The sequence below is a fragment of the Mastomys coucha genome, unplaced genomic scaffold (assembly GCF_008632895.1).
Source record: "Mastomys coucha isolate ucsf_1 unplaced genomic scaffold, UCSF_Mcou_1 pScaffold21, whole genome shotgun sequence".
NCBI classification, from domain to species: Eukaryota; Metazoa; Chordata; class Mammalia; order Rodentia; family Muridae; genus Mastomys; species Mastomys coucha.
The window spans coordinates 20,123,740-20,144,960 of NW_022196904.1; the positions used below are offsets into that span (position 1 = coordinate 20,123,740).

At 43.9% G+C, this 21,221-nt stretch overlaps 1 protein-coding gene and 1 pseudogene across 3 annotated transcripts; both read left to right on the plus strand.

Annotated features, from left to right (window-relative positions):
• Nucleotides 1-1,071, plus strand: part of LOC116100314 — an 11,814-nt pseudogene extending 10,743 nt beyond the window's left edge.
• A 4,492-nt stretch (nucleotides 1,072-5,563) lies between these two features.
• LOC116101866 (cytochrome P450 2B19) lies at nucleotides 5,564-19,533 on the plus strand. 3 transcript variants are annotated; one of them, XM_031385804.1, is made up of 9 exons: nucleotides 5,564-5,760; nucleotides 6,319-6,481; nucleotides 6,624-6,773; nucleotides 9,500-9,660; nucleotides 10,517-10,693; nucleotides 11,453-11,594; nucleotides 13,849-14,036; nucleotides 14,211-14,352; nucleotides 18,108-19,533. In XM_031385804.1, the coding sequence occupies exons 1-9, from the start codon at nucleotides 5,587-5,589 to the stop codon at nucleotides 18,287-18,289; spliced, it is 1,479 nt and encodes a 492-aa protein (XP_031241664.1). In that variant the 5' UTR covers nucleotides 5,564-5,586; the 3' UTR covers nucleotides 18,290-19,533. The 3 variants fall into 3 exon arrangements, with proteins under 3 accessions (XP_031241664.1, XP_031241665.1, XP_031241666.1); XM_031385805.1 differs by lacking the exon at nucleotides 5,564-5,760 and adding an exon at nucleotides 5,900-5,926; XM_031385806.1 differs by lacking the exon at nucleotides 5,564-5,760 and having other exon boundaries at nucleotides 6,444-6,525.
• The last annotated feature ends 1,688 nt before the right edge of the window (nucleotides 19,534-21,221 follow it).

Genomic DNA, 21,221 nt, shown 5'->3' on the forward strand with positions numbered 1-21,221 from the left:
GTTACAAACCAGCAAAGGGCTCCTCATTCCTCTGAGAAACCACTGGGTGCCATAGACCCCCTATCATGAACGCTTCCAATTTTCAAATGTATGAACAATTGTGTTTCTGAACTTACTTGTTCAAGCTCATTAATATCAAGATGTAGAACATCAGAGAAAGAGTAAGAAGTGGGGATGTTGAGAGACAGAAGGAATAGAAAAAGATGAGAGACAGAGAGCTCTTCCTATGTAGCTCAGATGAACTCATCATCTTCCTATGTCAGTCTCCTAAGTGCTAGGGTTACAAGGTTGTATCTCCATATCTAATGCATATAGGATTCTTTCTAAACAGTATCTTTTTCTTCAGGGCAGTCCTATGAGATGTTTATCAATCTCTTCCTATGAGAAATGAGGGACACTAAAGGTCTTGCATTATAAATGTGTCCACAACCATACTTTGCACCTATTCCAGAAGAAGAGCTCCGGTAAATCTAACAAAAGCTACAAATTTGTCAAAAGTGACCATGAGACATCCAAAAACAACTTGTACTTCATTTTATGATTTACTTGTTGTATATGTGCTTGCATGCATATACATATGCACTACGGTGCATGTTTGTACGTGTGTGAGGGTGTCTCTCCTTCCAACCATGTAGGTCCAGGCGATTGAGATCATGTTCTTAGGACTGGTAGCAGGCTTCTGCCTATGCTAAGGCATCTCACTGACCCTTGCACCAATTCTTTCAGGTTTGGAAAGCTCTTAATATTATGATTTGAATTGCAGGTTAAATGTTAAACTCATTCTTACTCATTGCAATCGGCAGTGTTATCTAAATGGATTTAGGGATGGGACAATTCAAAAGTTGTATACTGGCCAGGAGTTCACATGGCTTGCTTTCTCTGCCCACAGGAAAGTGAGTTTGTATTGGCAAAGGCATTGCCCACAATGAATTGTTCATTTTCTTCCCTACCATCCTCCAGAACTTCTCAGTGTCCATCCCTGTGGCTCCTAAAGACACTGACATCACTCCTAAGGAGAGTGGTATTGGAAAAATACCCCCAGTGTGCCAGATCTGCTTCTTAGCACACTGATTGGGCTGAGGCAGCCAGGTGTTCCCACTTCTTTTGAGAATGGCCCCATGTTTCTGCCTCTGGGATACCTGCTAGAAACCAGGCCCTAGGTAGCTGCTCACATCCTTTTTTCTATTGCAGCTTCTCCAAAGCTCCAAAGCATGTTCAACTGTCCTTCTGTTTGTTTGAACAGAAATTTCTGGAGTCCACCTCTCATGCTGAACCACTTCCCTCTCCCTCCCAGCATCCCCAATCCCCACTTATCAGCTCTCCATGCCCTGTGATATGTGCCAATGGACTCTGTATATAGTCTGAATTCTATGCCTATAGACTTGCCTAGTATGTATGGTTCAGGTAAACAGAATCACATAATATGTGATGTTTGGTGTCTCATACTTTGACTTCACATAACTTAACTTAGTTTTCTGTATCCTATAGGCCACAGTCACACCCTCATGGGCCTTTCTCATGGTCTTTCTAGCATCCTCTTCCTGTATCTTCTGTCTCTGCAGAGGCCTTCTCAGCCCATTGTCCCTGAGCTGCATGTTTCTGAACACTGACCTCATATTCCTGTATGTTCTCTTTAAATCTCCCAAGAATTACACCAATACATGCATTAGTAAGGGTTCTCTAAAGGAACTGGATTGACAGCATCAATCTGTATATATATACATATCCATGTGTGTGTGTATATATATATATATATATATACATATATAACATATAATATGTATTATATATAATATATAATTATGTCAAAATCAATATATCAATATATAATATATAATCAATATATAAAATCAATTGTCTATCACTTATCTATGGGAATTATTACCATTACTACTTATTACCATCATCACTTTCAGGCCATGGCTGGGTAGTACAGCAATGACTGTTCATAATAGAAAGGCTGAGAATTAGGTAGTTGTCCAGCCATGAGACTGTAAGCCTCATTTGTCCCACACAATGCTACAGTTCTGAAAGATGCCTGTAAAGATGCTAGTGTTTAAGTGCCTGTTGCAATCCAGAAGAAGTTGGATTTAGTATCAGCCAAGTGAAAGGTTAGACAAACTTTCCAGAGAGAATGAGGGCAGGTAGGCAAAAATTCTTTACTTCTGCCCCTTGTTCCAGTTCAAGGTTAGCCTCTTTCTATTTGTGTATATGTATGACCTATATCTATCTCTTCTTGTCTCTCTGTCTACGTCTGTTTCTCTGCATCTCTCTCTCACTGTGTTCTTTCTCTGCTGCTACTATTCAATGACAATTTCCTATATCAAAGATGAAGCCCAAGCTACCAAAGAATTTCAGGCTAGGAATAGCAAGTTGTTTATCACATAAAAACCCTGCTCCTGGCACTGATTTTCTGCATCAGTTCCTGTCTTTGTCACTATGACTAAATATCTGATCAGAAGCAAATGTTCAGAAGGATTTATTTATGGCCAGGTTCATGACAGATATGAATGGAAGCTGAGAAGAAGGTAGCATCTGGGAAGGATGCTAAGTCTTCCATGTAAATCATATCAGAACTTCTTAAAAATACTATTCATTAGAGATCAAGTGTTCAAACATATTGAGTCATAGGAGAACTTCACATTCTTCTTTTTACTTGTTCTTCTCTCTTTAGTTATCCCCCTCCCTCCATTTCTTTCACTTTTATCCCATACCTCTCTTCTCCCCAAGATCCTCTGCTCTTCTGTTTTCCCTATGAAAAAAGCAGGATTCCCAGGGATATCAACCAAACACAACATGACATGAAACTACAAGACTAAGCACAAATCCTCATATCAAAGCTGAATGAGGTAAGCCAGTAGGAGGGGAAAGAGCAGGCAAAAGAGTGAGAGACACCCCCACTCACATTTAACCATGGCATTTTGTGAATAGATTGATAATAGTATTATAGGAGTGTGTCTTCTATGGGAGTGCTCAGGGTCTTTTTTAACTCTCTCAGTCTTATCACACTTGCTTGCCCCTGTGACCCATTATAGTGCAACAGCAAAAGCCTCACCAGGTACTGGTGATGTGTTCTTGAAAATAACTGCTTCTAAAATGTCTGCTAATCAAAATCACCCAGACTATGGCATTCTGCTTCAGGAGAAAACAGACTGAAATAGGCTCTGCATCCTCCAGTGCAGAGTCCACAGGGGAGCAGAGACACTGTCATAGAGAGATAGCAAGAGGAAGGTCAAGGAGTTTCATGTGCCTTGAAACAGTCAGAAAGAAACAATCACCATTCACAGTGATCAGAGACCTAGAGGTTCCAACTATTCCTCTTCCAGACTGAAGCCTCTCTCTCCACCTGACTGCTGAGCCTCACCATGCCTGTATCTCTTTCTCCTTCTTCCTTTCTTCATTTGTGGCTGTCACAGTTTAGAGAGTGCAGTGAGAACTGGAGAAATCACATCTACTTGTGAGCTGTGAATGCATTGTGAATCTTAACATTCAGGAGGCAGAGGCAGGAGGTTCTCTGAGTTGGAGGTCATACTAGTCTATAGAGCAAGTAACAGGACAATCATTGCTACACATGAAATCCTATCTTTAAAAAGCAACCAACACAAACAGACAGACAGACACACATACACACATGTACACATGCAAACATATCTAGAGGAACACAGAAGCCATTCATGCAGATTCACTCTGGAAATCAATTTGGCCATATTAGGAATAGTTCTACCTGAAGACCCAGCTATACCATTCCTGAGCATTTACCCAAAAGATGCTCTACTCTACTACAGGAACACTTACTCCACTACGTTCATGGCAGCTTTATTCATAATAGCTAAAAACTGGAATTAACCCGGATGTCCCTTAACCAAAGAATGAATACAAAAAAATATGGTTTATTTGCACAATGGAATACTATTCAGCTATTTAAAGCAGGTAAATGGATGGAATTAGAAAATATCATCCTGAGTGAAGTAGCCCAGACTCAAAAGGACACTCATGGCATGTACTCCCTTATAAGTGTATATCAGTCCTAAAGTAAAGGAAACCCATGCTACACTCCAAAGACCCAAAGAAGCTAAAGAAGAAAGGCCCAAATGAGGATGCTTGAATCTAACTTAGAAGGGTAAATAAAATAGTCATAAGAGGTAGATAGAAGGAGGGAACTGAGTGGAAGAGGGGATGAGGAGGGAAATGGGGGGGGCGGGGAGGTGTTCGGGATCCGGTATGAGAAGAGACAAGAGAAAGGGCCAGAGAGCCAGGAGAATGAATGGAATTTGGCAGGTAATGGAGTTGGGGGTTGGGGGGGGGAATCTCTAGGATGTACCAGAGACCTGGAATAGGGAGTTTCCCAGGAGTCTATGGGGATAATTTTAGCTGAGGCTCTTACCAGTGGGAATATGAAGAGGCCACCTCCTGTAGCCAGGCAGCACTCCCAGGGGAGGGATAAAGACACCAACCCACCCACAAAACTTACAACCCCAAATTTGACTTGTCTATAAGAAATGCAGGGAGCAAAATGGAGTTGATACTGAAGGAATAGCCAACAAATAACTGACCCAACTTGAGACCCATCCCAAGGACAAGCACCAATCCCTGACACTTCTAATGGTACTCAATTATGCAGACAGGAGCCTAGCATAACTATCCTCTGAGAGACTCCACCCAGCATCTGACTGAAGCAGATACAGATATCCATAGCCTAATATTGGACAGAGCTCAGGGACTCTTATGAAAGAGTTGGGGGAAGGATCAAGGGCCACAGACGGGATAGATACGCCACAGGAAGGCCAACAGAGTCAACTAACCTTGACTTTTGGGGGATCTCAGAATCTGAAACATCAACCATACATGGATGTACCTAATTCACACACACACACACACACACACACACACACACACACACACACACACACACGTGTCTGCCTTCATGTGAGTTCCCGAACAACTGGAGTAAGGGCTGTCCCTAAAGCTGTTACCAGTCTGTGGATCTGTTCCCCTATCTGGGCTGGCTTGTCTGGCCTCAGCAGGAGAGGGTGTGCCTAGCTCTGCAGAGACTTGATGTGTCAGGATATACTGATACCCAGTGGGAGCCTCCACCCTCTCAGAGGAGGAGAGAGAAGGATGGGTGGAGGGACTATGTGGTGGGAAAGATAGTGAGGAGGAGGCATTGATAGGGATATAAAGTGATTTAATTAATAAAATGATAAATAAATAAATAAATAAATAAATAAATGAAAAAGCAGAAATGTTCCTTCACATATGCAGCACACACTTGTCCATGCCTGAGTAGATAAACAAACAAAACTGAGCTGACAAGTGCAGAAATCAAAACACGTTACTTCCAATAACCTTTTGTCCTGTGTATCTATTTCATGATGTCTTAGCCAACATCTAGGGTTGAGGTAAGAGAATGAGGAGTGAGCAGGTCACCAGCAGCCCAAGTAGGAAGTATGGGTGCTCACACACCTGAACAATGATGAGAACGGGGGCGGTAACAGCTGGAGTTGCATAAGTGAGTAGGGAGGAGGGCTCACCATAAAAGATCCTGCTGAAGTGTGCACTGAAGTCAACAGTGGTTAGACCAGGACCATGGAGCTCAGTGTTCTGCTCCTCCTTGCTCTCACTGCAGGCTTCTTGTTTTTCTTAGTCAGCCAAAGTCAGCCAAAAACTCATAGCCACTTCCCACCAGGACCCCGTCCTCTGCCCTTCTTGGGGAACCTCTTGCAGATGGACAGAAGAGGTCTTCTGAACTCTTTCATGCAGGTGAGCTATGCTCAGGGCCTGAGCCCTGTGGGCTAGCCCGTGTTTGCTCTTGGAGGTCACTCAGCAGGAAAAGCAAGGGACTCCTTCTAGGCTGTAAATTCAGGTGGGAAGGTCACTGAGTGAACAGTGACATGCTGTCTCTTGATGACAGTGCTCGGATGGGCAGGTAAGCCTTCCTGTGTTGGAACTGTTTTGGGCAATATGCTTGAAGTGTGAGAGGTACGAAGGTGTTGAGGCGTAAGTGTGTAGTTTCACTCCAACTGGATATATACCCAAACATAACTACTCATTCTATAGCTTCTACCTCCTCAAGGCTGAGTTTTATAGTCATGTGTTTAGAGCCCTATTCAAACTCTACAGTTCTGGTGCATCGATTAGAATATACAACCAACAGTGTAGAACTTCTGGATGGTGAAATAAGCCTTCAACTCTTAGGTCCTTAGAGGAGAAAGGATGGCCAGGAGAGATGCCTATTTATCAATCTGTATGTAAGCAATTTAACAATTTAACAACAATGTACTGACTAGCCACATTCCTGGTGCCCTTATGGTTTGGCAGCTTCGTGACAAACATGGAGATGTGTTCACAGTGCACCTGGGACCAAGGCCCGTGGTCATGCTGTGTGGGACAGACACCATAAGGGAGGCTCTAGTGGACCATGCTGAGGCTTTCTCTGGCCGGGGGACAGTTGCTGTGCTTGATCCAATTGTTCAGGGATATGGTGAGATATGGGACAGGGTGGAAAGGAGGATGTGACCCAGGAAGGTGAGTCTGAGAGGTGGGACTCAAGCTGTGGGGAAGGACTCGGGATTCTCTGAACTTCCAGTGTGACCCACTCACCCATGCTTTCCCTACTTTCTTAGGTGTGATCTTTGCCAGTGGGGAACGTTGGAAGACCCTTCGACGATTCTCTCTGGCCACCATGAAAGACTTTGGGATGGGAAAGCGGAGTGTGGAGGAGTGGATTCAGGAGGAAGCCCAATGTTTGGTAGAGGAACTGAAGAAATATGAGGGTGAGTCTTGGAGATTGGGCATAAAGAAGATATAAGGCACAACCAAAGAAAGAAACACACAAGGGTAGAGAAAGACAGTAGAGACAGAAGAGAGATGAATGGTAAGGGGTAGGTATGGATAAATGTGGAAATAAAAAAAATACAGAGACAGAAAAAGAAAAGTGAGGTTTATATTATCCACAAATACCCCAGAGACATAGATTAACCATGCTGGTCACTCGTGTACAGAAAAATCTTTAAACTAATTTTATCTGTCAATTGGGTATGATTGGTGTACACTTGTCATCTTAGAATTCAGAAGGCTGAGACAAGATGGTCATGAGTTCAAGGCCAGTCCTGTCTGCATTGTGAGGTCGTAGCCTACACTGTGGTTGTAGGTGAGTTGGAGAGTGCTTCCAGTACCATATTAGTTGTTATGGTGGGGTATGGCTGAGATCCCAGGAGTCCAGAAGTGGAGGCAGGATACTGACATTTTCAAGGTCATCTTCTACTGCACATAGAGTTCAAGACCACCTTGGCTTAACCTCCGTCATGCCCTCCCTGCCCCACAATGGTCTTAGTCCCATGATTCTCAACTTTCCTAATGCTATGTCCCTTTAATAAAGTTCCTCATGTTGTAGTGACTCCTCAACCATAAAATTATTTTTGTTGCTACTTCATACCTGTAATTTTGCTACTATTAGGAATCATAATGTAAATATCTGTGTTTTCTGATGAACTCAGGCAACCCCTGTGTTGTTTGATCTCCAAGGGATCATGACCCATAGGTTGACAGCCACTGGTCTTAGTCGAAGGTAAATGCAGAGTTTAGGTAAATGAAAATGGAGGAAGTAGGAAGAACTGCAGACGTGTTCAAAGCAGAAACTGTAATTTATCCTTGTTCTTGTGCTGATGGGAATCAGTAAGCACAGAGGCTCATGGTAGTTGTAGTTTGGTAGAATTCTGAGGCACTTCTGGGTCTTTCATGATTCCTTATAACAAGGGCATCTTGGAGACATGGATCTTGATTTGCAGCTCCATTTCCTTACAACAGGCATTCGTTGTCTCTTATTGACGTTTCTCAGAAGAGCTGAAATGATACCAGTGCAGAAGCAGGGGAGGAAGAATAGTGCAGAGATTGAGAAAAATGGCTAGAGAGAGAAGTCATAGAGATCAAGGACCCAATGGAAGACAAGCTATAAGGCTGAGAGTGAAACTGACTAGCCTCAGGGAAAGTTCTACAGGGAATCAGAGACTATAGAGAAGCCAGGTCCCAGAAGAGAGCAACTAGGGCCCAATAGTATTGGACAGACAACCCTCCAACCACCAGGGTTCATGACTGAACCTGGTCTGCAAAGACAGCCGGTCCTGAACTGGCTTCTGAAACGCCAGAGCCTAGAAGTCTGAGAAGGGATGAAGACTGACAGATGAGAGTAGAGCATACAGAGCTTGTGCTTGTAAATCCACCCAGACAATCCCTGAACCTTTCTCTGTCCTTTCCTGCCACTAGGAATTAGATATCAACTCATAGTCAGAATGGTGACCAGGGAGGAGGTGTGTTGTGGAGACTAACTGTACAAGCTCTCTCTTGTAGGATTATGGGGTGTCCTACGTCTACTCCTCCACAGGGCTCAGGCCACTGGTGGAGGCAGGACCTGGGAGTTTTGACTGTGCTTAACCCACACCTGTGCTAGGTGGGTGTCAGGTTTCCCACGGGACACTGCTGGAACGGGGGTGCGGGGATGAGTGCAGTCTGAGGTGCCGGACAGCTGGAGGTGGCTCAGGGGTCCCCAAGCCTGCAAGGAGGCCAGGGATGTCTGGTTCTCAGGCTCTTGAACACCCATGGGGGCCACAGAAGAGCTGAGAATGGAGTGGGGGCCCACGGGCTGGATCTAGCCTGGGGCCAAAGGGGAAAAGAGGGGAAAGCTCAGGTTGGGTCCCAAGGGGAAGAGTCCTTGGTTTGTCCGGTGAGCAGCTGGCTTGGCTTGGTGGAGGCCGTGGCTGGGAGCACTGAGAGGCCTTCTGTGGAAGATTAGACGGCCTGCTCTTTAGGTGAAGGCAAGTTCCATTGCTCCCCATGGCTGATCCAGATGAAAAGAGGCAGCCAGTGGTTTTAAGACATTTATTGTTATGAAGGAAAGTAGATGAATAAAACCATACCCTAATTTCTCAAGGCGGGCCTGAGGTTAAGTACCTTTTGCAAGGAGGAGTTTATTGTCGAGGCCTCCAGGCCTTTAGGTACCTCATTAAAATGGAGATCTGTCTTGAGACCCTGTAGAGGGGCTTGGGTACATGACTGATGGCCACAAATCTATGGAGGGCTGTGGCCTCATGTCAGGAGCCTAGTGCCTGGGAGTGTGGCAAAATGCCTACTGTCCCTGCAGGGTGACTGGGGTTTCCAGCCTGTGCTCAACCAAGAAGCAGGCTGCCTTTCATGGTCCTCTAGTCCCTCTCAGCTCCTGGGGGTCTGAATCCTGCCCCCAGATGTGAGTAGCTGTGTTATCTTAATGAACTTAGCTTCCCTCTCTGTATGCTAACACACTTCATCTTATGTAGGATATCCTGAGGAAATTAAATAAAATTATGCATTCAGTGCTTAGAACAGGGCTTGGTTCATCATAAGTGCTAGTGCTGTTGCTGTTCTTTGAGTAGTGAGTGGTGCCGACACCCTCACAAGATGGAAATAAATTTAAATATCCCCCTGCTTCTATATCTCCTGTCTCCTGTCTTGCCTCCTCATCCTCCAGGAGCCCCCCTGAACCCCACCTTCTTCTTCCAGTCCGTCGCAGCAAATATCATCTGCTCCATTGTCTTTGGAGAGCGCTTTGACTACAAAGACCACCAATTCCTTCATCTCCTGGAACTGATCTATAAGACATTTTCCCTCATGGGCTCATTTTCCAGCCAGGTCAGTGGGTGAGAAAAGAGGAGCATCCAAGGCAGAGAAAACAAGAGATTGCTTTGTGGGTGAAGGAGGGAGTGTCTTAGGACTGGAAGAAAGACAGAGGCAGCATGGAGAAATAAAGAGGTTGAGACCTGGAGGCAGGGAGGGTGCATGTTTAACAGGTTAGAGAGACTTGAATGTAGAAATACAGAGCCATCCAGAGATGAAAACAATGATGTGCTATGAAGATGTAGTTCAGAAGAGAGAATACTATGTTTTCATGCATGATCCCCTAGATTCATCCCCAGCAGTATATATCCTGGGTTTGGTGGTATACAAAACATGAATTTCCAGCATCTGGGTGGTGGAAGCTGGGGGATCAGAAATTTAGGGTGATCCTTGGCTGCATATTGAGTTTAAAGCCAATCTTGCTTAAATGAGACCCTGTGACCCCCCAAACAACCTACAAATTCAAACAAAGACAATTTGGCAAAGGGCCTTGGGAAGGAGCACAGAGAAAAGAAAAAGCGAGATACAGAGAATGCAGGGCAAAGGTTAGAGACAATTCAGAGCTACAGTTCAAATGTATGTATGTGTGTATGGTATATATCTATATACCATATATCTATATATACCATACACACATCTATATATATCTATAATATACCATACACACATACATACATACACACACACACATATATATATGTATATATATACACACACACACATATATATATATATATCACTCAAATGAGTGTGTGTGTGTGTGTGTGTGTGTGTGTGTGTGTTGCTTCATGAAATCTGAGTACCTAGGAGCATACTCACTTCCTGTGACCCGATAGCTTCAGGTGACCCCCTGAGTCTCTCCTTCTTGCAGGTGTTTGAGCTCTTCTCTGCTGTCCTGAAGTACTTTCCTGGCACCCACAGACAAATCTCCAAAAACCTGCAGGAAATCCTTGACTACATTGGCCATAGTGTGGAGAAGCACAGGGCCACCTTGAACCCCAGCGCTCCACGAGACTTCATTGATACCTACCTTCTGCGCATGGAGAAGGTTAGTCCTTCATGGATGAAGGGGTGGGTGAGAGTGAAGGATGAGGATGGTGTCAGAGGAAAAGGGAAGGGGAGAGAGGATGGAGAGGAGAGGTAGACAGTGGAGGAGATGCAGAACATCTGGGAACAAAGAGAAAGGGAGGAGAAAGGGACATAGGAAAAGAGAAGGGGTGTGGCTGAGAAAGAAACACAGGGCAAAGAATGAAAAGCAGACTGGAGCAGAGTCAGGAGAGATGGCTCATGTTAGAAACACTGTCTGCTATGGCAGATGACTGGCGTTCCTTTCCCAAAACCTATGTTGGGCTGCTCATAATCTTATGTAATTCCAGTTCCATGGACTCCAATGCTATCTTCTAGCTTTTCTGGCAAACACAGACACACAGAGCCGCCACAGACAGACAAACACTCACAAATACAAACACACAGATACACACACACACACACACACACACACACACACACAGCAGACACCCACAGTCACATACACATTAATATACATAAAATAAATCTTTTTAGAAAGAGCTGGAAATGACAAAAATGACAGAGAAGTGAGATTTTAAAGAGCATAGGAGTTGGGTGAAGACTGAATGAAAAGAGGCTAAGTAAGGCAATGAGACAAGTGGTGTGAACTGCCGAGGGGACACATGCCTAGTGGTCTATATAGTGTGAGACACAAGCACAGTGACTAGAAAGGCACATGAACCTCACTGGAAGTACTCAATCACCCTGACCCTCCCCTCTCTCTCCCATCTGGAACCAGGAGAAGGCCAACCACCACACAGAGTTCCATCACCAGAACCTCATGATCTCTGTACTCTCTCTCTTCTTTGCTGGCACCGAGACCACCAGCACCACGCTCCGCTACAGCTTCCTGATCATGCTCAAGTATCCCCATGTCGCAGGTGTGCCATGAGTGGACAGTTGGATGGTCTTCAACTCCCTTTTGGCTGCAGGGGTTTGTGTGGATGAGAAAGGCATGGCCCTCTTACATCTGGAGCTCTTAAGGCTTTGTTTGGTTTCCTCTAAACTAAAGCAGTGCTGTGGTGGTATGTGAATGAGCAATCGGCTGACCCGTTTTCCTGTTGTTTCCTCCTATCACTTAAAGGTTGATCCATCTATCAATTCAGCCTTCCTTCCCTCCTTCTTTTTGTCTTTATATCCATGTATCCATCCATCCATGCATCCATCCATGCATCCATCTATGCATCCATCCATCCATCCATCTGTCCATCCAACCCTTCTTCTCGCCTTATGTCTTTTTGTACTTGCATCCATCCATCTACCAGTCATCCATCAATTCAACCTTCATTCCCTCCTTCTGTCTTTACATCCATCCATCCATCAATCAATCAAACCTTCCTTCCCTTCTTTTGTCTTTCTGCCTTTCATTCATACATACATACATACATACATACGTATGTACGTACATACATACATACATACATACATACATCAATTCAACCTCCTTCCCCTCCTTCTGTATTTCTGCCTTTACATCCATCCATTTATCCATCCTGTCTTTCCTTTTTTCCTTCTGTCTTACATCCACCCATGCACTTATCTTTGTACCCATCCATCCTTCATTCATTCACTCATTCTATTCACTAACCTGGACATCTATTGTCCATACATACATCCATTTTCCACCCATCCATCTATAACCTTATTCTTCCACTCATATAGTCACTTGCCCATCTTTATATCCATAGATTATTAATCTTTGAAGCACCTTCCCATCTTCTCTATATCCATAAATCCTTGATTTGTTCATCTCTGATTCACACAAGAACATGTCTTTCATTCATTCATTTGGATTAATCAACTCATGAGATTTATTCTTTGATCAGGAATATTTGAGTGGCCTATTGCAATTGATTCATTGGTCCATTGAAATATGAATCTTTTCATTCCTTAATCCTTCCAACTGGCCTTTGAATTCATCCTTTATGTGTCCACCCATTCCTATGTGTATCCATTTAATAACTCACCCATTTCTCTGTGATTTATTTATCATTCAATACAGCTTTAATTCCTATATTAATCTTCATTAAATTTAACATTCGATTGATCATTGATTAGTTGTGTTCACTAATTTTTGTGTTTAGGGACCAATTATTAATTTCAATTGATTAATATAATGAGTAATAGGTGGAAAATACACATCTTATTTCTATCACTCATCAATCTTTCCTTTAATTAACTGGCTTGTCCATTTCTTGGTTGACCTACATACACACATTTTAAACTTTTAAAAATTATTTGATGTTATTGTGAGACTGCCTCCCACAGCTCTATGTAGACATGAAAGGACAGCTTTGTGTATTCTGTTCTCTCCTTCCACCATCACATGGGCTATGGGTGTCAAACTCATGCTGTCAGACTTTCAAGTCAAGTGCACTTATTGGCTGAACCATTTCCTCAGTCAACATATTCATATTTTATTTGTAGCTACACATACAGTGATTAACTTCCCTTTTATTTCTGAGGACATATCATCAGATTATTAGCCTAAATGTTAAAATTTATTTTAATTTAATGTGCCTTTGGTGTTTTGGCTGCATATATGTCTGTGTGAGGGTATCAGATCACATGGACCTGGAATTACAGAGAGTTTGAGCTGAAATTGGGTGCTGGTAATCGAACCTAGGTCCCCTCAGCGAGCAGCCAGTGCTCTTGAAAATTGAGTCATCCCTCCAGCCCCTGGATTTTTAACTATGAATTCCCTGCAAAGGTGTGTGCGTGAGTGTGTGTGTGTGTGTGTGCGTGAGTGTGTGTGTGTGTGTGTGTGTGTGTGTGTAGACTTGTGCATGTAGGAATACAATTGATAACATTCATTACATTCTTGCCATTTTCCCCTCCAGCCCTCACTTCAGACTGACAGTTGAAAATGGCTACTTATTGAGTGTTTTCCTTTTCTCTCTTTTACAAGCAAAGCTGGATCTTGTTGAGAAGAGACTGTAACAGGCTCTAAGCATGGTTGGAGAGACAGGGCCTTGAGAGAAGCACAGGTGTGTGTACCCAAGAGGGTACCGTGTCTTTCTCAGCAAAGTCTCCTTGCTCTGAACTGTTCCTAGGTTATTGGATCCCAGAAAACAGGGTCACTGTGCATGACCTCCAAGAAGGGTGCACAGTCTATTGTCTCTCCTTTGTGTGCAGAGAAAGTCCAAGAGGAGATTGATCAGGTGATTGGCTCACACCGATTACCGACTCTTGATGATCGTACCAAAATGCCATACACTGATGCAGTCATCCACGAAATTCAGAGATTTACAGATCTTGCCCCAATTGGTCTACCACACAGAGTCACCAAAGACACACTGTTCCGTGGGTACCTGCTGCCCAAGGTGAGACCAGCTGCCATTCCTCTTTGCTACTCCATCCGTAAGCATACACCACTCTTCTAATCACCAACCTCATCCTGTCTGTGTTTTCCCTGCATTCTGTTTTATTAGGGACTGACTGTTTTGCATATGGGAGTCGGGTATGTTAATGTCTTTGTATCTTGTAATGTCTCCTAGAACACTGAGGTGTACCCCATCCTGAGTTCAGCTCTTCATGACCCACGGTACTTTGAACAACCAGACACCTTCAATCCTGAGCACTTCCTGGATGCCAATGGGGCACTGAAGAAAAGTGAAGCTTTTCTGCCCTTCTCCACGGGTGAGCAGACCTGTGATTCCTGTCGCAGACACTAGAGGGCAGGCCCACCTTCTGAGATACAAACAGCAATAAGGTCCCTGTTTACTGAGGCTATCCCAGCTGCCTTGCCTGAACCATACCATTCACCCTGGCTACAGCCCCATTCTTGAACTAAAGAATCCTGGTCAGTAGGACTTTTTGAAGGAGTATTTAAAAGCCTCTAAACCCGAGAAAATTTACTTTCTTAAGAAACAACAACAAGAACAACCAAAACCATCTATGCACACTGCCATGAGCTGGCTTGGGTCTTGACAGCTGAGGAGGAATTGACTTTGTCTGTGAGCACTGGAGAGATGGGGCATGTCTTGACACCCTTGTCCCTGATTGCATTAAATCCTCATTGGCTTGTTAAATTGCAAGAGAAATCAAAATCATGACCATCTATTTGAGCAAAGAACCCATTCATAATGGTTAATATCCTGAACCAGAAAAAGTTCAGAGTTACAGAAGACAGTAGTATTAGTCAGAGGTGAGCCATTTGGAGCTGAGCATGTGGATATAACCTGACCTATGCCAGCTCCACTCTTCTCTTAGTTGGCTATGCTGTAGTAATTGACAGTGTGGGGTTGGTTTGCTGCTATGTTTGGCTGTGATTCAGTATTTGTTAGCAGAATAGTTACTTGCTGGTGCAATATAACCTCAATACAGTTTGCAGTTCACCACTAATGAAGTTAGGGGGGTTTGTTGTTGTTGTAATGTGTATAAGAAGCCTTGTGCTAAACTGAATTCATTTTAACAAGGCCTAGCCATGAAAAACTCTATCTAGATAAATTCCTTATCTTTGGAGATAAAGGAAGCTCCAAGAAAGAACTCCTTAGACCTTTTCAGTCTGTGGTAATGATTGAACCTAGGGTTTGCAAATATTAGGCAGAGATTCTACCACTGAGCCATACCTCAGCCCCCCACTGGGGGATTCTAGGCAGGGGCTTCACCATTGAGCCATCCCCAGACCATGTCTAGAGTTGAATGTCTTAGTGAGTTTAGTGACTCAGGGCTCAGCTCTACCCTGAAATATCCAATGTATTGGCTTTCTCTACCATTTAATTTTTATTCGGTGTGGGGACAAGGAATTGGATAAAAGTAAATGTCTCCATTCCATAGTTGTAAGCTTAGAGGGAGGCGGGAATAGAGATACATAAGGCTAGAGATGGAGAGTAGATGACAGAGTTAATGAAATTGAAACAGGAGGCACAGGGAGACCGGGACAAGGTGTACAAGTCAACATTAAGTGTCAATGTGCCAACATAGAATTACCTGAGAAAAGAGTTTCAGTTGAGGAATTGCCTGCATTAGCATGGTGTTCTCCTTGATTGTTAACTGATATGGGAAGACTCAGCCCATTGTGAGTGGCATTAGTCTTTGTTTGAAGCCCTAAAAGAGAGGCGAGATCTAAGCTGAGCTCCATGGAGGTAGGCAGCATGCTATGGACTGTGAATGTAGAGGTGACCAGCTATCCCCCAGCTCTTGTTTCTTTGACTTCTCTGGCAGTATTCTGAAATTGTAAGTCAAAAAGAGGCCTCTTCCTCATCCATGTTGATTTTGTTGGGATATTTGTCATGACGACATATTTGAAAACAGGACACAAGAAGACCACGGTGGGAAGAGACATTTTAGGAGACATACACAGTGGAATGGGACAGTAGAAGAAGAGGAATGGAAAGGTGTGGTAAGGAGGTGAGGGTGTAAGAACAGGAGGAGAGGGTGATGGAAGATGAAGAGAGAGGAACAGAGTAAGAAAAATACCAAAGGGACATAAAGAACAGTATTCTACATGAACACATGACAAGGAAAGAATAGGAGAGGGAGAGAGAGGAAAAGAGGGAGGGGAGAGAAGGGAGAGATGGGAAGAAAGGGTTGAGAGGGGGAGTGATAGAGAGAGTGGGAGAGATGGAGAGAGTGGGAAAAAAGGGGATAGGGAAAGGAGAGGGAGAAGGGGGAAAGGGAGAAAGAAGGGAAGAGAGAAGATAGGCAGGAGAAAGAGAGGTGACGAGGTAGAAAAAGAGAAGGGAACAGAAGAGGAAAAGGGAAAGAGAGAGGGAGGGAAAAAAGGAAGGAAGGAGAGGGAGGGAGAGAGAGGAAAGAGGGGGAGAGATGGAGAAAGAGGGAGAGAGGGAGCAGAGATGGAGTAAGTGGAAGAGAAAGGGAAAGAAGGAGAGGGATGAGAGGAGAAGAAATTGAGAGAGGGAGAGGGGGAGAACTGAAGAGAAGGAGAGAGAGGGTAAGAGGGAGGGGAGAGAAGAGATGGAGAGAAAGGAGAGAGAAGGAAGAGGGGGAGAGGGAGAAAGAGGGGAAGAGAGAGAGGATAGGCAGGGGAGAGAGAAAAATAATGGTGAGTTTAGACAAAAATAAGCAGAAAGGGGGAAAAGTGAAAGAAAAATAATGTCTGGTAGGTAAAAAGATACATGTTGACAAGAAAAGTAAATGAAGCCAAAAGGTGTTAGAGCCAAAGAGCCATGAAAGGTGTCCAAATCTTAAAACTGTTCTGGAAAAATCTGGGTCACAAAACCGGTTCTAGGAGAACCATCTCAGAGAGCTACTGCATAAATTTCTAAGCTCATGTCTCCTAAATTATAGAAAGGACATGCCCAAAGGGATGGGGTGCCTTTCCTAAATACTCCCACACAGGCACAATTTCGCAACAACAGGCACAGGGGTTGTTGAGAAATCCCTCCTGCACCTGGAGGTCCTGGGGGAGGGGCTGGAGAGAATTACAAATAAAGAATCACTGAGGTAGGGGCAGGCTGTGGTGCCTGTGTGTGGGCTTTCAGGCTCTGGTTGCTCTAGGGTGCTCCATGCCTGAGGTTACAAACCAGCAAGGGCTCCTCATTCCTCTGAAAACCTAGTGGATTCCACAGACCCCTTATTACATGTACCTGCCCATTCTCAATTGTTGGATAGGGACTTGTTGAAACTTGGTCGATCTTGGGCTGAGACCAGGAGGGGGGTGGGGTGGGGAAGATCCAGAAACATCTTCTGCACTTGCACATAAACACACTGCACCAATAGTAGCCTTTCTTCCTTTCTTCTTTTCTTTCTTTTCTTCACTCTCCTGTTCTTTCCCCTTTCTCTTCCTCCTGCTTTTTCTCCTTCTCACCCTCTCTTCTTTCATCCCCTCTTCCTCCCCTCCCCTTCCTCTTCCTCCCCTTCCTTCTCTTCCTGTTAGTTTCTTAATTTGGGGGGGGGGGCTGTCGGTTTTGCTATATAGCCCAAGCAGGTTTGAAGTCATGACCCAACTCTGTCAAATTTCCCATGTGCTAGAATTACAGGCATTCACCACCATGTCTGGTTCATATAGAATTATTAATACCAGCCAGATGTCAGTTTAAGAGTCATTACAAACATGAACTTTGTGCTCACAATAGCTTCATGAGCTGGCTGCCATTGTCCTCATGAGAGAAATTAAAAATCCGAAAGATATCATCTTATAAATGTTCACATCCACCCACCCACCTATCCACCCTCAACTCCAAAATGGTCCTAGCTTCCTCTGGGCAATGGATGCTTTGGAAATCCAACTCTCACAAGTAAATGCCAGCCATCCACCAAACATTTTACATGCCTTTTTTGAGGTTTGGAGGGTTTCTTAGCATTGTGGGTTAAGGGGTGAACTCACACTTTTTATTGCAATGGCCACGGTTGTCTGGGTTTAGGGATGGAAAAGTACAAAGATTATATACTGCTATGTAGCTCACATGACTTGTCCTCTGTGCCCACAGGAAAGCGTATGTGTCTTGGAGAAGGCATTGCCCGCAATGAATTGTTCCTTTTCTTCACCACCATCCTCCAGAACTTCTCTTTGGCCAGCCCTGTAGCTCCTGAGAACATTGACCTCACTTCCAATAACAGTGGTGCAGCCAAAACACCCCCACCATACCAGATTCACTTCCTGTCCCGCTGAATGGGCTGAGAGAGAAGAGTCAGTGGGCTTCAGGTTCTCATGTGTCCCCATTTCCGTCCCCTGTGAATGGAATAGGAAAAGCCAGTGAAGTGCCTTTCTTGATGTACGGACAGAGAGACTTCAGGAGGCCACAGCTTGTTCTGAGTCATCTCTCTCATGCTTGTTAACAGTCATAATCCCTGCTTGCTAGAGCAATCTAGACTCCATGATTGGTGCTGACAGGCTAGAGATGGTCTCTCTTGAGATGGCTCCATCATACTCCCATGTGTTGTGTTGGAGGTCATGTTTGAGAATTCCCTTTATAGATGAGTAACGGGCCACATGCTGACATTACACTGCTAATGAGTAAGGGGGAACAAGATCACCCTGTGAGTCTAGAACAGCACTTCTCCTCTCCTACTTGTGTTTAAATTGAGATGAAACTCATATAATGAAGCTGACAATTTTTTTAGTTTCATATTCTGAGACAGAGTCTCATGTACCTCAGACCAACCTCAAAATCCTATATACATCCAAAGATGTCTTGAATTTCCAGTGCTGGCATCATAAGCACATGGACCTACACCCAGATTTTAAACTGACTATATCTTAATGTCTAGATTATAATGCCTTTTAATTTATTCACAACACTGTATGACTTCACTATCTAATTCCAGGTAGTTTGTCACATTTAACCAACACCACCCCAAGCCCTGACCTATTAAAAAATTAGCTCCTCGTCCCCTCTCTCCATAACCTCCCTCACACCCAGCACCTCCCCTGCCACACGCAATCTGAGCTCTGTGTCAATGGACTAGCCTGACTAGTGTGTCTCATAGAAAAAGCAACAATGTGATTTTTTATGTCATCTGTCCCTGCTTCTTAGGTCCCTGTACTGTGCATGCCACAGTCACACACCTTCACAGACTCTTCCCATTCTCTTTCTTAGATTCCTCTCCCTGCATCTTCTCTCTAGACAAGGATCTCCTCAGCCCTCAGACCCTGAGCTGCATGACTTAGATTCTCGCACAGACCCCTGTTAAGTCCTCCACAAATCTCACAAATACACAAAGCCTTCCTCACCAATCAAGAAAGAATCCCTGCTATGATTTTGAGTGTTGGTTGCTTGCTTGTTTGTTGAGACAAGATCTCACTATGTAACCCTGGTTGGTCTTGAGCTCACAAAAGTCCATCTGCCTCAACCTCCTGAGAGCTGGGATTAGAGGTTTGTGATGCCATGCCTTGGTTAAACACTGCTGAAGGTTTTTGGTTTTCTGTCTTTATTGTAGTGTGTGTGTGTGTGTGTGTGTGTGTGTGTGTGTGTGTGTGTGTTGTTGTTGTTGTTGTTGTTGTTGTTACTGCTGTTGTTGTTGTTTTGTCTGCATGTATGTCCCTGCAACATGTGAGTGTCTGGTGCCCTTAGAGGACAGAAGATGGTATCTAATCCCTTAGAATGAGTTACTAATAGTCGTGACTACTATGTGGGTGCTGGACACTGAACCCAGGTCTTCTGCAAGAGCAGCCAGTGCTCTTAATCACTGAAAAATTTCCAGGTCTTTTGGTGAGAACTTTTCCATTATATCCACACTGGGTGAGAGAAGGGCCAATCTACTGTCTTGCTCACTGCATTATGAACACCTGGAACAACATGTTCAAAACATGTGCCAAGGAAGGAATAAGTAAAGTGATGAAACTAGCCACTCATTCAACTCACCCATTGTGTGGCCAGACCTATCTCACTTGCTTATGATACCCAGAATTAATCCCTGCCCCCAAAGGGTCTACCTTTGCTCTAGTTCTGCAATCTATGTGCTCTTGATCCCTCTTGCTGCCTTGACACTTTCTGACAGAGGTGGCCCGGAGCCACACTTTACTGGAGACACCTGAAATTCAGCCTCCACACACCATACTGTTGGAACCTCCAGGCTCCCTTAAGGGGAGTGCTGTTTATTTAACGTCCACAAGTGTGATAATATTTCCAACCAGCCATTGAGGCTTTTAGCCTCAAATCTGAGCTACAAAATTTCTGCCTGCATGCCCTGTAGCCCTTGGATAGTTACCAGGAGCTTTGCCAAGCTAGATTCCTGACACACCCTCCTCCTCCAACCACAAAATACAACAATGAAGAAACCTGCCCTTCAAGAAAAACAGGGGAAAGTAAGAGAGGAGGCCATAAAGCTCCAGCTTCTCTTTTCTTTAATTGCCTCTTTTTTTTGAGATAATAATATATTTACAACATTTCCCCTTCTCTGTCTTCCATCCAAATGCTAGCATATACTCCTCCTTATACAACTTTTCACTAATTGTTGTTATTTGCGTATATATACATGTACGTGTGTTCAAGTATATATATACATGCAAGTATATATGTATATATGTGCAAGTATATATATATGTATATAAGTGCAAATATATATGTGTGTGCAAGTAATATATATGTGTATATACATATATATATATGTGTGTGTGTGTGTGTGTGTGTGTGTGTGTGTATTTTGTATATGCACTCCACAGTCTTTTATTCTCAACATTGTGGCCAGCTGGGTCTCTGTCAATTGCCATCTACTGCAAAAACTAAGCATCACTGTTTTATTCGTTCGTTTATTTTTATTTTTGCTGTTGTTGTCCTGTTGAGATGGGGCCTTTCTATATAGCCCCAATTGCTCTGGAACTCACTATATAGACTAGAGTGGCCTCCAACTCACAGAGATCTGCCTACCTCTGCCTCCTCACAAGCACTGGAATTGAAGACATGCACCACCACTGCCTGGCTAAGAAACTTCTCTGATGGTGGAAGAGAGATGCATTAATCTATGACTATACAAATAAATCTTTAAGAGTGGGTTTGGTATGAGATCCAATTAGCAGAACAATAGTAGGTTCTCCTCTGGAGCCTATGATCTTTCTGGCCATTGTGGTCTTGGCCTCCCTACTGGTGCTAGGCATGGGCTGT

What these genes read in the sequence shown, in the direction of transcription:
- LOC116101866 (XM_031385804.1), top strand. Translation starts at nt 5,587, where the DNA reads ATGGAGCTCAGTGTTCTGCTCCTCCTTGCTCTCACTGCAGGCTTCTTG. An exon ending in TTCTGAACTCTTTCATGCAG is followed by an intron (nt 5,761 to 6,318) that starts GTGAGCTATGCT and finishes ATGGTTTGGCAG; the next exon opens with CTTCGTGACAAACATGGAGA. An exon ending in GTGGGTACCTGCTGCCCAAG is followed by an intron (nt 14,037 to 14,210) that starts GTGAGACCAGCT and finishes AATGTCTCCTAG; the next exon opens with AACACTGAGGTGTACCCCAT.